We start from the raw sequence: 12,500 nt of genomic DNA on the forward strand, positions 1-12,500 counted from the left end.
TATTGCCTGTTTAATTTCTCGTATTTAACTGCATTTCATTGAGGAATCCTGTACTATATAATGACAATAACGCAAAACCATAGACCAGTATTTGGATCGGGTAGCTTGTAAAAAAAATAAGGTGTCAGATTTAGCAACTGCCATTTCAGTGACTCAATAACATATCTAATCAACACTGAGGTAAATCTAAATATCAGGTCAGACTCAGTAAATACTAATTTCAAAAACTTGTTTAATCACAAAACAATGTTGTAGTTCCGATTATCAGATAAAAACTGAACCATCTTTATAAATTTACAGAGGAAACAGACTCTTACTTTGTGTCTGAGGGTCCAGGTTCATTACTGAAGTTCAGAGGTAAATTTCTGGATCGATCACTCTTCATAGACAGATGGCCAGATACTGTAGACTCTGCTCCGTCCTCCTCTTCCTCCAAATCCATCATCTTCTGAACTCTGAGAGGAAAACCAGGAACACTGTAGACACAAATACATCGCAGAGGAAAGTCAGAACTCCACCTATAACCTCAGTAGTTTCTTAATTATTTCACATAAATGATATTCTCGCTCTGAGACAAACAAAAAGACAAAAAACAAAAAAACATAGACGACGTGTCTCCACTTCCTCCCAAGGTGTGCAGTCCAAATATCCCAGATTCGGGCACTGCCATGTTGGGATGGTGATGTCACTGAGAGCCGGAGACTGCACGGTAGCGATTTCCGCTGTGGAGGAGTTCCTGCCAAAACATTGGCCCGACCAATCGCGAGCAGCCTCACTGAATGTGAGCGCTCATATTGGCTGTCACAGCTGTCAATCATGATGAAAATGCCCCTGTCAGTGACAGAAACTGTCTTTGGTAAACATGTTTTTGGCGTGTACTTTGAGTTTTCAGTTTAGCCCATTCACAAACATGGAGGGGCGGGCTTTATGACCTGTACTGCAGACAAACAACAGGGGGCGACACAAAGTGATAAGCAACACTTTGAGGGAACAGCAATGTTGGTCAAACACAGTCTGTGGGTCAAACTCACTGTCACTAAATACTGATTTTAATGGACCTGGATCGGGGCCAAAAACACCTGATTGGGATATTGCCAGTGAATAAAAAAACAAAAACTTGTGTAATCACAAAACAGTGCTGTAATGGTGATTATCAGATAAAAACTGAACCATCTTTACAGACTCTTACTTTGTGTCTGAGGGTCCAGGTTCATTACTGAAGATCAGAGGTAAATTTCTGGACCGATCACTCTTCATAGACAGACGGCCAGATACTGTAGACTCTGCTCCGTCCTCCTCTTCCTCCAAATCCATCATCTTCTCAACTCTGAGAGAAAAACCAGGAACACTGTAGACACAAATACATCGCAGAGGAAAGTCAGAAGTAGTTTTTATTTGACATAAATTACAGACTCGCCCCGAGACAAACTTCTTAGTTAATCCAGAGGAAATGCTAAAAAAATGGTCAACCAGATTTACTTAATGCTCATTTTAAACGCTGAAATGTGTTTTTACAGTCACAGTTGTGACAAACGGCTAACGGAGGCGAGTTCTGCAACAGTTTCCAGGTAACTTAAAATTATCTGGCTGACATTCAAACAAAACACAGCGACTCCAGTTTTTGTTCTCTCAGACCTGTAACTGTTAGTTTCTTGTATTTTCTTTACTTTTAAGTGTTCTTACGTACGTAGACGACGGTTCACAGCAAGTGCACATGAGTGTCAAAGGAGCACGACCCTCCCAAGGACAAACGTTCTGATAATCACCTTTTAAACGCTCTGGGATCGCAGATCAAACTGCGAGTGGAAATCTTAATTTAAGAGCTTCCTGATACTTCAATCACCAACAGCTTTTTACTAAAACCGTCATTTTCCAGTAAACCTGCGTACTGTGCTCACATATGAAGTCAAGCAGATATATGTTGCGGATAAAGAGACTAAACTCGACCCTCTAACAGTAACATTAGAGCAAGAATGATGCTGATGAAAAACTTGCCTGGAGTCACCAAAGTTCCTCAACAAAAACAAGGGGCCGGATGGATCTGAACAGTCAAAGTTACAAACAAAGCACTCGTTGAAAATATCCAAGACCCGAGTGTCTCATGTTTGTGATCGTGGCCACCGACTCAGAGGTGATGTCCAGTAAACGGAGAGAAGAGGAGTCACAGGTGAACCAGGTTAATGTTCAACGGAGAAATAATAAAACTCAAACTTATCAGCCCGGTTCATGTCAGGTAACAGTAATAAAATCTGTGAATTCATCTGGAACTGCTGTCAGAGCACAAAGTCCTTCTGTCCAGACCTGCACAAGTTAAATTTCACGCCTTCACTGGAGCAACATGTCGAGATCTGTTTTCACCTCCAACTCCTGTATTTATTATTTACAGCCCCAACACTACTGTGATTTCCACGCAGCCTTTATTATGGGATGGTGTCAAGTTTAAGAGCTGTTGGATTTGCAGCAGCTTTCATAATAGGAAAAAAACACAAGCACTGAGAGTCCATGTAGTGCTGAAATAAATTATTCACCTACATTTCTCTCGCGCCTTATTTGCCGCAACAGTCTTGCTTTTTTTCCTGTAGTATTCTTTGATTATTGATTATTTTCAGATTAACTGAAGCAGACGCTGTGGAACTGGTCTATTTCGTGCAGAAGAGTCAAATTATGTCAAATAACCCTTTAAATGGGAACCTGATAGAGGTGGAAATCACCAGGCACCTTACGATTCATACATGCAGGAACTATATCCTCCCACAGAGAAGCACAGCTGATCTCTGACAACCTGCAGCCCTAATAAAGAATCAAAGATGAAGAAAAAAATCTATCAATTATCCAATCAGATGAGTTCAGGTTTTAATGCGCAGCTCAACATTACTGTGTCCTCATCAAAGAGCTTTTCCCCAAAATATTTAACACAGACACTTTATGTAAATGTTTCTGTGCTCTGAAATACAAAACACTGCATATAAAAACATATTATTCCTAACAGTTTCTTAAGTTTTCTTTGAATAAATGTTTGTCACCTGTTACAAAATGTTAAATTTCACAGCACCTGATAAAAAAAAAAATCATTTCAATCTGACAAAAACTGATCCAGTTTGAGTCCAGATTAAATTTGGACACTTTCTGCTCAGACTGAAGAACTTTAAAAAAAAGAGTTGTTGAGATTTATGCTCAGACAAACTCAGAAACCAAGTAAACTGAGGGAAATTTCAACATCTGTTATGGATTTAAAATTTGGTTGATACAAACAGTAAAAGAGCAAAATCCATGAACTGACCTCAGCGTCTGTCTGCAGTGTGGACTCCTCAGTCGAGCAGGACATGGACCTGATTTACCTGTTTAGTGTTGCTCCTCCCCTTTTCACTTACAAGGAATCAAGTGAGTTTATTCATATGCTTGTGTGTGTGTGTGTGTGTGTGTGTGTGTGTATGTGGTGCTCACATAGATCAGGGTGTGTCTGACAAAATGTTGGTACATTATCTTTTTGTCTTGATCATGTTCATAGGTATATTGAGTTTAAGAGTGTGTGTTTTTTTCTGTGATGTTTTCTTCTGCAGACTTTGAGGGAACAGAAACACAGCTGAACATCAGCTCCTTCATATTCCTCTGGACCTGAAACTTTCTGAGAGAAAGCGAGTTAACATGAACATTTCATCTGGTCCTCTGACCCTCAGGAGCCCCCTTAATATGGTAACAGCTAACAATGGTACTGACTGACTAAACCTGGTCAATTTAATGTGGTTAGCTGAAAACTGATTAATCTAGTTATCTTAGGAAGAGCAGCTGGCTGACCCCTAATGTAACTAAAGCTAACTAAAGCTAGCTGTGTGTGTTTTCCTACCGTGAACAGCAGTCTGTCCTCAAGAAGAGTCAAATCCACTGAGTGGACACTCACACTGTCCTCAAGTGTCTCCATCTGTGACTGGAGGTCCTCCTTCACACAGTTCAGCCGGAGACAGCTAGCTACCTGAAGAGAGACATTTATATGTTGTTAGCTAAAGACCGACCTTAGCAACAGCTAACCAAACCAAGACAGCTAACTTAGCAGAGTTTAGTTTGAGCTCAGTTAGCTCAGTTATAATAAAGTTAAACACACAGGTATTCACTCAATTAATTTAGCCATCACCACTAAAAACAGCCACTGTGTTGGCACAGTCAAGTTCACTGAAAAGACCTTTGCTAACGGGATGCTAACCTGGCTAACGTTAGCCATATTTAGCCTGTTAGCTGGTGATGAATCGTCCTGAGTCAAATTTAGCCGTATTTCGCCCGTTAGCTGGTTAGCTGGTTAGCTGGTGATGAATCGTCCTGCGTTTGTTGCCTTTGTCAAACGTTACTGAGCTTTACTGGGATGATCTCCAGCTTCCTCTCATCAGCCTCCTTTCTTCGTCTCTAAAAGCTCCTCGAGGGTTTCCTGAGGCTTCGTGTCCTCGCGCCTTTTTCCTCCGTAGAACCTTCTAGAAGCTTCCAGACAAACGGCGCGCGGAGCCGCCGGCTGCGCACAGTGCGCCTGCGCAGACAGACTGAAGGCTGAACGTTATCAAAGGTCCAAAACAAACATCCAAACTACATTTATATCATCATGAAATACTGATTTAATTCACCAGCAGGAGCTGAAGCTGCTGCAGAGAAGGGAGGAGGTTTCTGGTCCCAGCGCAGGTTGGGTCATTTTCTGACTGCAGTAAGGGACTGTTCGTTATTTATCAGAGGGGAGGGGTGGGGCAGAAAGGGGGAGGCATGTCAGATAATTTTTTTATGCACTGAGAACCTATTTTGGCTCAAGGGAAGGGCATACAACTTTAAATTGTTTTATCTGGTATATTGTTAATGCAAAATTTTAAACACATGGCATATTTTGTGACATATTTTTTTAGTTTTGGTAATTGTAAAGAAAATGAGAATTTTTTTACTTTAAAAGTTTTTGGTTATCTATTTTTTTTTTAAAATAAGACTTTTTTTTCTTTTTCAAATTTAACTTTTTTTAAATTTGAAAATCTCAGCTGATTTTTTTTTCCAAACAAACAAATGGCGATTTTTTGTTTTACTTTGAAAATCTGGGTGACTTTCCTTTTTTGGGGGGTGGGGTTCTTGGATTTAAGCATGTTTCTAGAATTGTAGGACATTTCTAAGATGTTGGACTTTTCTCAGATTTTAGGAAGTTTCTAAGATTTTAAGACATTTCTCAGATTTAAGTACATTTCGAGGATTAGAATCCATTTCTCAGATTTTAGGAAGTTTCAAGGATTTCAAGATGTTTCTAGGATTTTAGGACATTTCTAAGATGTTGGACATTTCCCGGATTTTAGGAAGGGCTTAAGATTTGAGGACATTTCTCAGATTTAAGTACATTTCAAGGATTTGAAGACATTTGTCAGATTTAAGGAAGATAGGTAGATACTTTCAAACTAAAAGCCTTTAAAAGTTTTTTTAGTCTCGTCCTACTATCACAATGTTACGGTTTATACTCCTTCTATTTTTTAAGATGCATTTTGCCTTTCCTGTGTTGGTCTTGTTCCAAGTTCATTTAATTAAATGGTAAAGCACTTTAAGTTGCATTTGATTTGTTTGAAAGCTGCTTTATAAATAAAATTTGACTGATTGATTGATTGATGCACACAGCGCATTCAGAATATGCGTCTCAACTGATGTTTTTACTGCAGTTTTTGTCTGTTCACAGTCGGCTCTGTGCCGTCAACACAAACACCATCAGTTTTTCATGCTGGTGTGGAGATGCATGACCAGAAGAAAAGTTCAAATACTCTGACTTTTAAACATGATGAAAGACTTTTTGTGCAAAAATCAAAATGCAGCTCTTTCACGAAGGACGCTGAAGGAGCGAAAGAGGAAGGATGAGCTCACACCGAACGACAAATTCACCAAATCCTGTTTTGATGCAAAAAAGCAAAATGACAACTGAGTTTTTTCACAGGAAAGTTTTGGATACTTTGAACTCCTGAAATAAAAACATAATTCAACTCTAATGTGTCAAAGTGAAACCAAATAAATGCCACAATACTTTTAATGGAAAACATGTCAAACACATTTTAAAGGTTCAGTTTTCTCTTTTATCTCCACTGTCCGGATCCTCCTCGATAACCGTGACGTCTACAGAGGGTCAGTGTCCTCCTGAGGTCCACCGTGTGGACTGGGACAGCCTCAGTGTCATTCAAATGTGGGACAGACTCGCAGACAGAGTTTTGTCTCATGGGCTCAGAGAGAGACAGGATCCTTTTTGGGGAAACACCTGGAACAGGTTCTGAGCCCATTTTTAAATTCCCCAAACTCACAGTGAGCAGAAATAAGGTGTGCCGTCTGCAGAGCGGCTACGCCACAGCGGGGATGAAATACTGCAGCGACACGTCCTCGTGCAGCAGAATCAGGTGGACGACCCTCTCGTGGACGATGTCTGAGGAGACAGATCAATGGTAACGTGATTTAACCAGCGATGGGTCCCAATTCTGTGCTTTCAAATTCTACTGTAATTTTTTAAATTCAGGTAAAAGAGACAAAATCACTCCGTTACAGGTGCATTCATTTCGTATATTTCAAAGTCGTGAGTGAAGTTTGACATTTGGATCTAAAATGTCACCACTTCATCATTTTATCCTTATTTGTGTGAAATTCTGTCGTATTTAGTGCATGAATTCTTGAGTTATGACCAAAATCATGGTTTGTGAGGTCACAGTGACCTCTGACCTATGGCCGCCAACTTCTAATAAGTCCTGGACTCAAACTGAACATTTGTGCCAAATTAAAAAAAAAAAATCCTTAAGGTGTTCTTGAGATATTACGTTCACACGAATAAGATGGATGCAAGTTAAGAGAGATCTTGACCTTTGACCACCAAATTCCAATCAGTTCTTTCTTTAGTCAAAGTGTATGTTAGTGCCAAATTAGAAAGATACATTCAAGATATATTTCACAAGACTTAGACAGAGACAAGGTCACAGTGACTTTGACTTTTGACCACCAAAATCTACTAATTCGTCCTTGAGTCAGGGTGGACGTTCGTGTCAAATTTGACAAAGATTCCGTGAAGGCCATTCTTAAGATATCATGTTCATGAGAATGAAAAAGGATGCGAGGTAAGAGTGATCAAAATCTAATACATTCATTCTTTAGTCAAAGTGGACGTTTGTGCCAAATTTGAGTAAATTCCAACATGGCATTCTTGAGATGAAATGGAATAAACTTTGGTGGTCAACGGTCACTGACCATCAAAATCTACTCATTCATCCTTTAGTCCAAACGGACGTTTGTGCCAAATTTGAAAAAATTCCCTCCAGGTATTCTTGAAGTATTATTTCCACTAGAAATGGACAGACGCAAGGTCACAGTGACCTTTGACCACCAAAATCTACTCATACATTCTTTAGTCTGAGTGATCGTTTGTGCAAAATTTGAAGAAACTGCCTGAAGGAAAGGAGAAATATCGCATTTACTACATGTGTACTTTGCCTGTACTCGTGAATGTGGAGGTGGACTTACTGCACATGGCCTTGCTGGGGTTGACCTGCTGTCCCATCAGGAACTGCTGCAGCTTCCTGATGTCCACTCTGGCCTGGGCCATGGCGTCTGGGTCCCTGCTCTGAGACGGACCGCCGTCCTGAGAGGCATCGTCACCTGAAGGGACGGACGGGGAAGATGAGCGGGGGACGAAAGGAGACAGGAGGAGGGAGACACGTGAGACAGACGGGGCTGTATTTGGGTGCTGAATAAAACCTGAAACAACAGGTGAGTTTCCATTAACCCTCGAATTGTGAATATAAAATACGCCTGATGGAAACAAAAAATCAACCAAATCTTCGAGTGTTTATTTTTAATAAAGAATGGCTTTTTGGTCATGAATGTCTGCAGAAATTTACTTTCACTCTCAATTATTCAGTCTGGACCGAAACACCAAAACTCCTAAAAACATAAAATAAAAGCAAACAGATTCCAGCGGGAGGGTTTTTACCCCACGGAGGGTTTCCCAGGTCCTTGAAGTGAGTGCTGACAGAGACCAGATCGGTCTCGATCTTCAGGTTCATCTCTCCGCTCAGGTTGGCCTCCATCACCTGAAACACAAAAACACACACTTTCATTTACATCCAGCAGAGACTCAAACGTGTCACCTAACACGAGCTTAGAAGATAATTCCAATTTAATAAAAAGTGGGATTTATTTTTATAGTTTCATCCATCATTTCTATCAGAATTAAAAACATTTTAATCCCCAATAATGTACAAAAAAACACAGGAGACAAAGCAACTTTACACGTTTCATTTTTTTAAATTATCGAGAAAATAGGTAAAAATGCAGTAAAATAAATATTCAATATAATTACTACCAAGAATATTTTAAATACTCATGGGAGCTCCTCGTCTGGAGGTGCTTCTGTGAACTTTTTAAAAGAAATCAAACGTGTTTTCTCGTGTTTCAAAACGTCTGAGGTGCAGTTTGTTTGGAGGAACGTGATGGTACCAGGAAGTTGGAGAGGTTCTTCATCCTGTCCACGACGTTCTTCATCGTCTTCAGCGGAGGCAGGTAGATACTGACCTGCAGGGACGCACATGTGACCACACCTGTCAGAGACGCCTTCACTCTGCTCAAAAACTCTCAAATCTCCTGTCCTCTACAAACAGACACTGTGGTCGAGAGCGCGCTCACTAAAGGGCTCCTGCAGATGAAGGTAAGGCAGATTTAAGGCTTTTTAAGGCTTTTTAAGGCTTTTTAATGCCTCTCGGGATTAAAGTTAAGGCTCGTTTTCTAAAAACTGAGTGACAATCTTATTTAAACAAATGTTTATCGTAAATTGTGGCTTTTTTGTCCAGTGAAAAGTTAAATAAATAGTCAAATGTTGAAAAAAAAAAGAAAAAATTTGGACATATTAAAGTATAACAAAAGCATTTATTTGGTTTACCAACAGAAATGGGACATTTCTGGCATTTTGGACAGTTTCTGGGTGATTTTGTGTTTCTCAATCTGCATGAGATCCCATCAGAAAAAAGCTTTATTAAATGACTGTTTGATTTCGGGTGCTTCAGAGCGTTTGGTGCCTCTGGAGTTAACTTCTCTGATATTTTCTCTAAGCAGAAGATGAAGAGAAAGATGTGAGTTGCGGTTTGTAGAGACGTCACTTACATCGAAGTCCGGCATGTTCGGCTCTTTGAACTCGTGCCAGAGTCTGCGGGGGACGACGTCCACCGGGACGTCGTGAGTGACGACTCGGCTGATGCTGGACATGGTGGGCTGGACACGACATCATGGTTAGAACGTACCGAACGGTTTTACTGCCGACGCTTTTCGGTGTGATCGGCTCCGTTGACTTGATTCAGATAAAGAAAAACTTTAACAGGAACAAAAGTGTTTTTACGACTGAGTTTTAGGGCCACATTAAAGAGAAATAAACTTTAAGCTTCGAGAATAAAGTCGGAATATTATGAGAAAAAAGTAGTAATTTAACGAGAATTAAGTCAGAATTTTAGGCAAAAGCGGATATTATTATATGGAAATAAACACATTAACTATGAAACGTATTACAGCGGAGGATTAGGGCCATGTTAAAGAAAAGCATTTTGTTACATTTTAAGAATAAGGTAACAAAAATTTAGTTCATTTTCGACATTACAACTTTATTCTCATAAAACTATGACTTTATTCCTGGAAAACTATGACTTTTATTCTCGTAAAATTACAACTTTTATTCTCGTAAAATTACAACTTTTATTCTTGTAAAATTACTAATTTATTCTCGTAAAATTTCGACGTTATGCTTGCAATGTTACAAGTTTATTCTCATAAATTTACAACATTTTTTTCATAAAACGATGCCTTTATTAACTTCGAGTTTATTCTCAAAATTACAACTTTACTCTCGTAATATTATGACTTTATTCTCATAAAATTATGAGTTTATTCTTAAAATTAGGACTTTATTCCCTTAATATCAGGACATAATTCTCAAAATCTAACGAATGTTGTTCCTCAGCGTGGCCCTGATCCTCCGCGGTGTGAGTTTGATTCCCTGCGTTATTTTCGTGGCGGTGTGACTGAATCTGCCGGGTGTTTTGATCGTTCGGGGTCTCACCAGCTCGGCGGCGATGGTGAGGCAGGGGCAGTGCTTCTTGGTCAGTTTGACTTTGACGGCTCTGGCGTTCTGGACCGTCTTCAGGGCTCTGGACAGGTTCTCTGGGGTCACCTCCAGACAGATCTCGTTGTCCTCGGGGGACACGCCCTCCATCTGGTACTCATCGAAGAAGTTTGCCTGCGGGAAGGACGACACCGGGCGGGTTTCCATTAACCCTCAAACTGCACGACTGAAAGTGTGAATACAGAACACACCTAATGGAAACACGCCAGTTTCGAAAAACTCAGATTTCACTAATTTTATTTTCTATATTTCACACTTTTTGAGCTCGTATGATGTGCAACAGCAGGTGGCGCTAATGAGACTTTATGGACGCCAACCGCCATTAAACCCGAAGAAGACGAAAAAGTACAACAAAGTCACACGACGTTCTACAAAACACGACTCGATACGCGCGGATCGTCTTCACTCTGATACGAGACAAAGAAACTACGGTGATATTAGATCGGCTTTATCGAGCGGCTGCTAGAGAAATAAAGCTGCTAATGTTTTGGACATCCATCGCCATGGTTACTGTCATGCTATCGCACAACATCACTCAGTGGAGACGCATTCATCTCGCACTGTGTTTTATCGAAATTTCGAAAACACCGCTTAAGTTTTGTTCAAATCTGTGACGGAGACCCAGCATAAAGGCTCAGTTCACACAAAATGAAAATAATAATAAAAACGTGGATCAGTGGTGACTGAAGTGTTTTCGTTTTTCGACAAACAGCGTGAGATTCGAGCGACGTGCTGAGTCCAGGCTGGGGACAAATTTCCGACAACATCTTGAGGACACTGATCAGGTTTGTCCCTCACACTTCATCTCTCCGGCCGAAGCGGAGCTCCTACCTGTGACAGCTCGCACCACATGCTGACGCCGCCGTTCGCCACTTTTCCCGACAGAACGAAGAACAGGTTGTCCGGAGTCAGTCGCAGGACGCAGACTTTGGTCAGCTTAGAGATGGTGGTGACGACTCCTGGAGACGACACGAGACGAGTTATAAACCACCACAGACAGAAACACCACAGACAGAAACATCACAGACAGAAACACCACAGACAGAAACACCACAGACAGAAACATCACAGACAGAAACATCAGACAGAAACATCACAGACAGAAACACCACAGACAGAAACAACGAAGAACAGGTTGTCCGGAGTCAGTCGCAGGACGCAGACTTTGGTCAGCTTAGAGATGGTGGTGACGACTCCTGGAGACGACACGAGACGAGTTATAAACCACCACAGCGGACAACCCCGCGGCCCGGACGAGCGTCGTGAAACATCACAGACAGAAACATCACAGACAGAAACATCACAGACAGAAACATCACAGACAGAAACATCACAGACAGAAACATCACAGACAGAAACATCACAGACAGAAACACACAGACAGAAACACCACAGACAGAAACATCACAGACAGAAACACCAGAACAGAAAGACACATCAGACAGAAACACACAGACAGAAACACCACAGACAGAAACACCACAGACAGAAACATCAGACAGAAACACCACAGACAGAAACACCACAGACAGAAACCACAGACAGAAACATCACACAGAAGAAACACCACAGACAGAAACACACAGACAGAAACACCACAGACAGAAACACCACAGACAGAAACATCACAGACAGAAACACCCACAGACAGAAACACCACAGACAGAAACATCACAGACAGAAACAATCACAGACAGAAACATCACAGACAGAAACATCACAACACACCACAGACAGAAACATCACAGACAGAAAACACCACAGACAGAAACACCACAGACAGAAACACCACAGACAGAAACCACAGAGACAGAAACACCACAGACAGAAACACCACAGACAGAAACATCACAGACAGAAACAGAAGAAACACCAGACAGAAACACCACAGACAGAAACATCAGACAGAAACACCACAGACAGAAACATCAGAGACAGAAAACATCACAGACAGAAACATCACAGACAGAAACATCAGACAGAAACATCACAGACAGAAACATCACAGACAGAAACATCACAGACAGAAACACCACAGACAGAAACACCACAGACAGAAACACACAGACAGAAACACCACAGACAGAAACATCAGACAGAAACATCACAGACAGAAACATCAGACAGAAACACCACAGACAGAAACATCAGACAGAAACACCACAGACAGAAACACCACAGACAGAAACATCAGACAGAAACACCACAGACAGAAACATCAACAGAAACACCACAGACAGAAACATCACAGACAGAAACATCACAGACACACGTCGTTTTAATCCAGGCTGCTCAAATCTGAGTTTTATTCTTTTGTTAGGACAATTCTGGGGTTTCGGAAGTCTGTAGCATTTTAGAAAGTTTC

The 12,500-nt window shown here is 40.9% G+C and overlaps 1 protein-coding gene and 1 long non-coding RNA gene across 2 annotated transcripts in view; both read right to left on the bottom strand.

Annotated features, from left to right (window-relative positions):
* Positions 1 to 666: 666 nt before the first annotated feature.
* Positions 667 to 3,922, bottom strand: LOC121960411. Its single transcript, XR_006106980.1, has 3 exons — positions 3,845 to 3,922; positions 1,190 to 1,348; positions 667 to 831 (listed from the first exon to the last, which is right to left on the bottom strand). It is a non-coding gene; the product is annotated as an uncharacterized LOC121960411 (long non-coding RNA).
* Positions 3,923 to 6,004: 2,082 nt separating this feature from the next.
* The window catches only part of hus1 (HUS1 checkpoint clamp component), a 7,356-nt gene continuing 860 nt past the window's right edge, over positions 6,005 to 12,500 (bottom strand). The window contains exons 2-8 of the mRNA XM_042510077.1: positions 10,967 to 11,094; positions 10,073 to 10,249; positions 9,127 to 9,234; positions 8,467 to 8,541; positions 7,961 to 8,060; positions 7,492 to 7,626; positions 6,005 to 6,409 (exon numbers count right to left, since the gene is read on the bottom strand). Coding sequence (XP_042366011.1) covers positions 6,327 to 6,409; positions 7,492 to 7,626; positions 7,961 to 8,060; positions 8,467 to 8,541; positions 9,127 to 9,234; positions 10,073 to 10,249; positions 10,967 to 11,094 — 806 coding nt within the window. The 3' untranslated portion in view covers positions 6,005 to 6,326. The remainder of the gene's footprint in view (positions 6,410 to 7,491; positions 7,627 to 7,960; positions 8,061 to 8,466; positions 8,542 to 9,126; positions 9,235 to 10,072; positions 10,250 to 10,966; positions 11,095 to 12,500) is intronic.

Source organism: Plectropomus leopardus, chromosome 21, assembly GCF_008729295.1.
Source record: "Plectropomus leopardus isolate mb chromosome 21, YSFRI_Pleo_2.0, whole genome shotgun sequence".
Classification (NCBI taxonomy): domain Eukaryota; kingdom Metazoa; phylum Chordata; class Actinopteri; order Perciformes; family Serranidae; genus Plectropomus; species Plectropomus leopardus.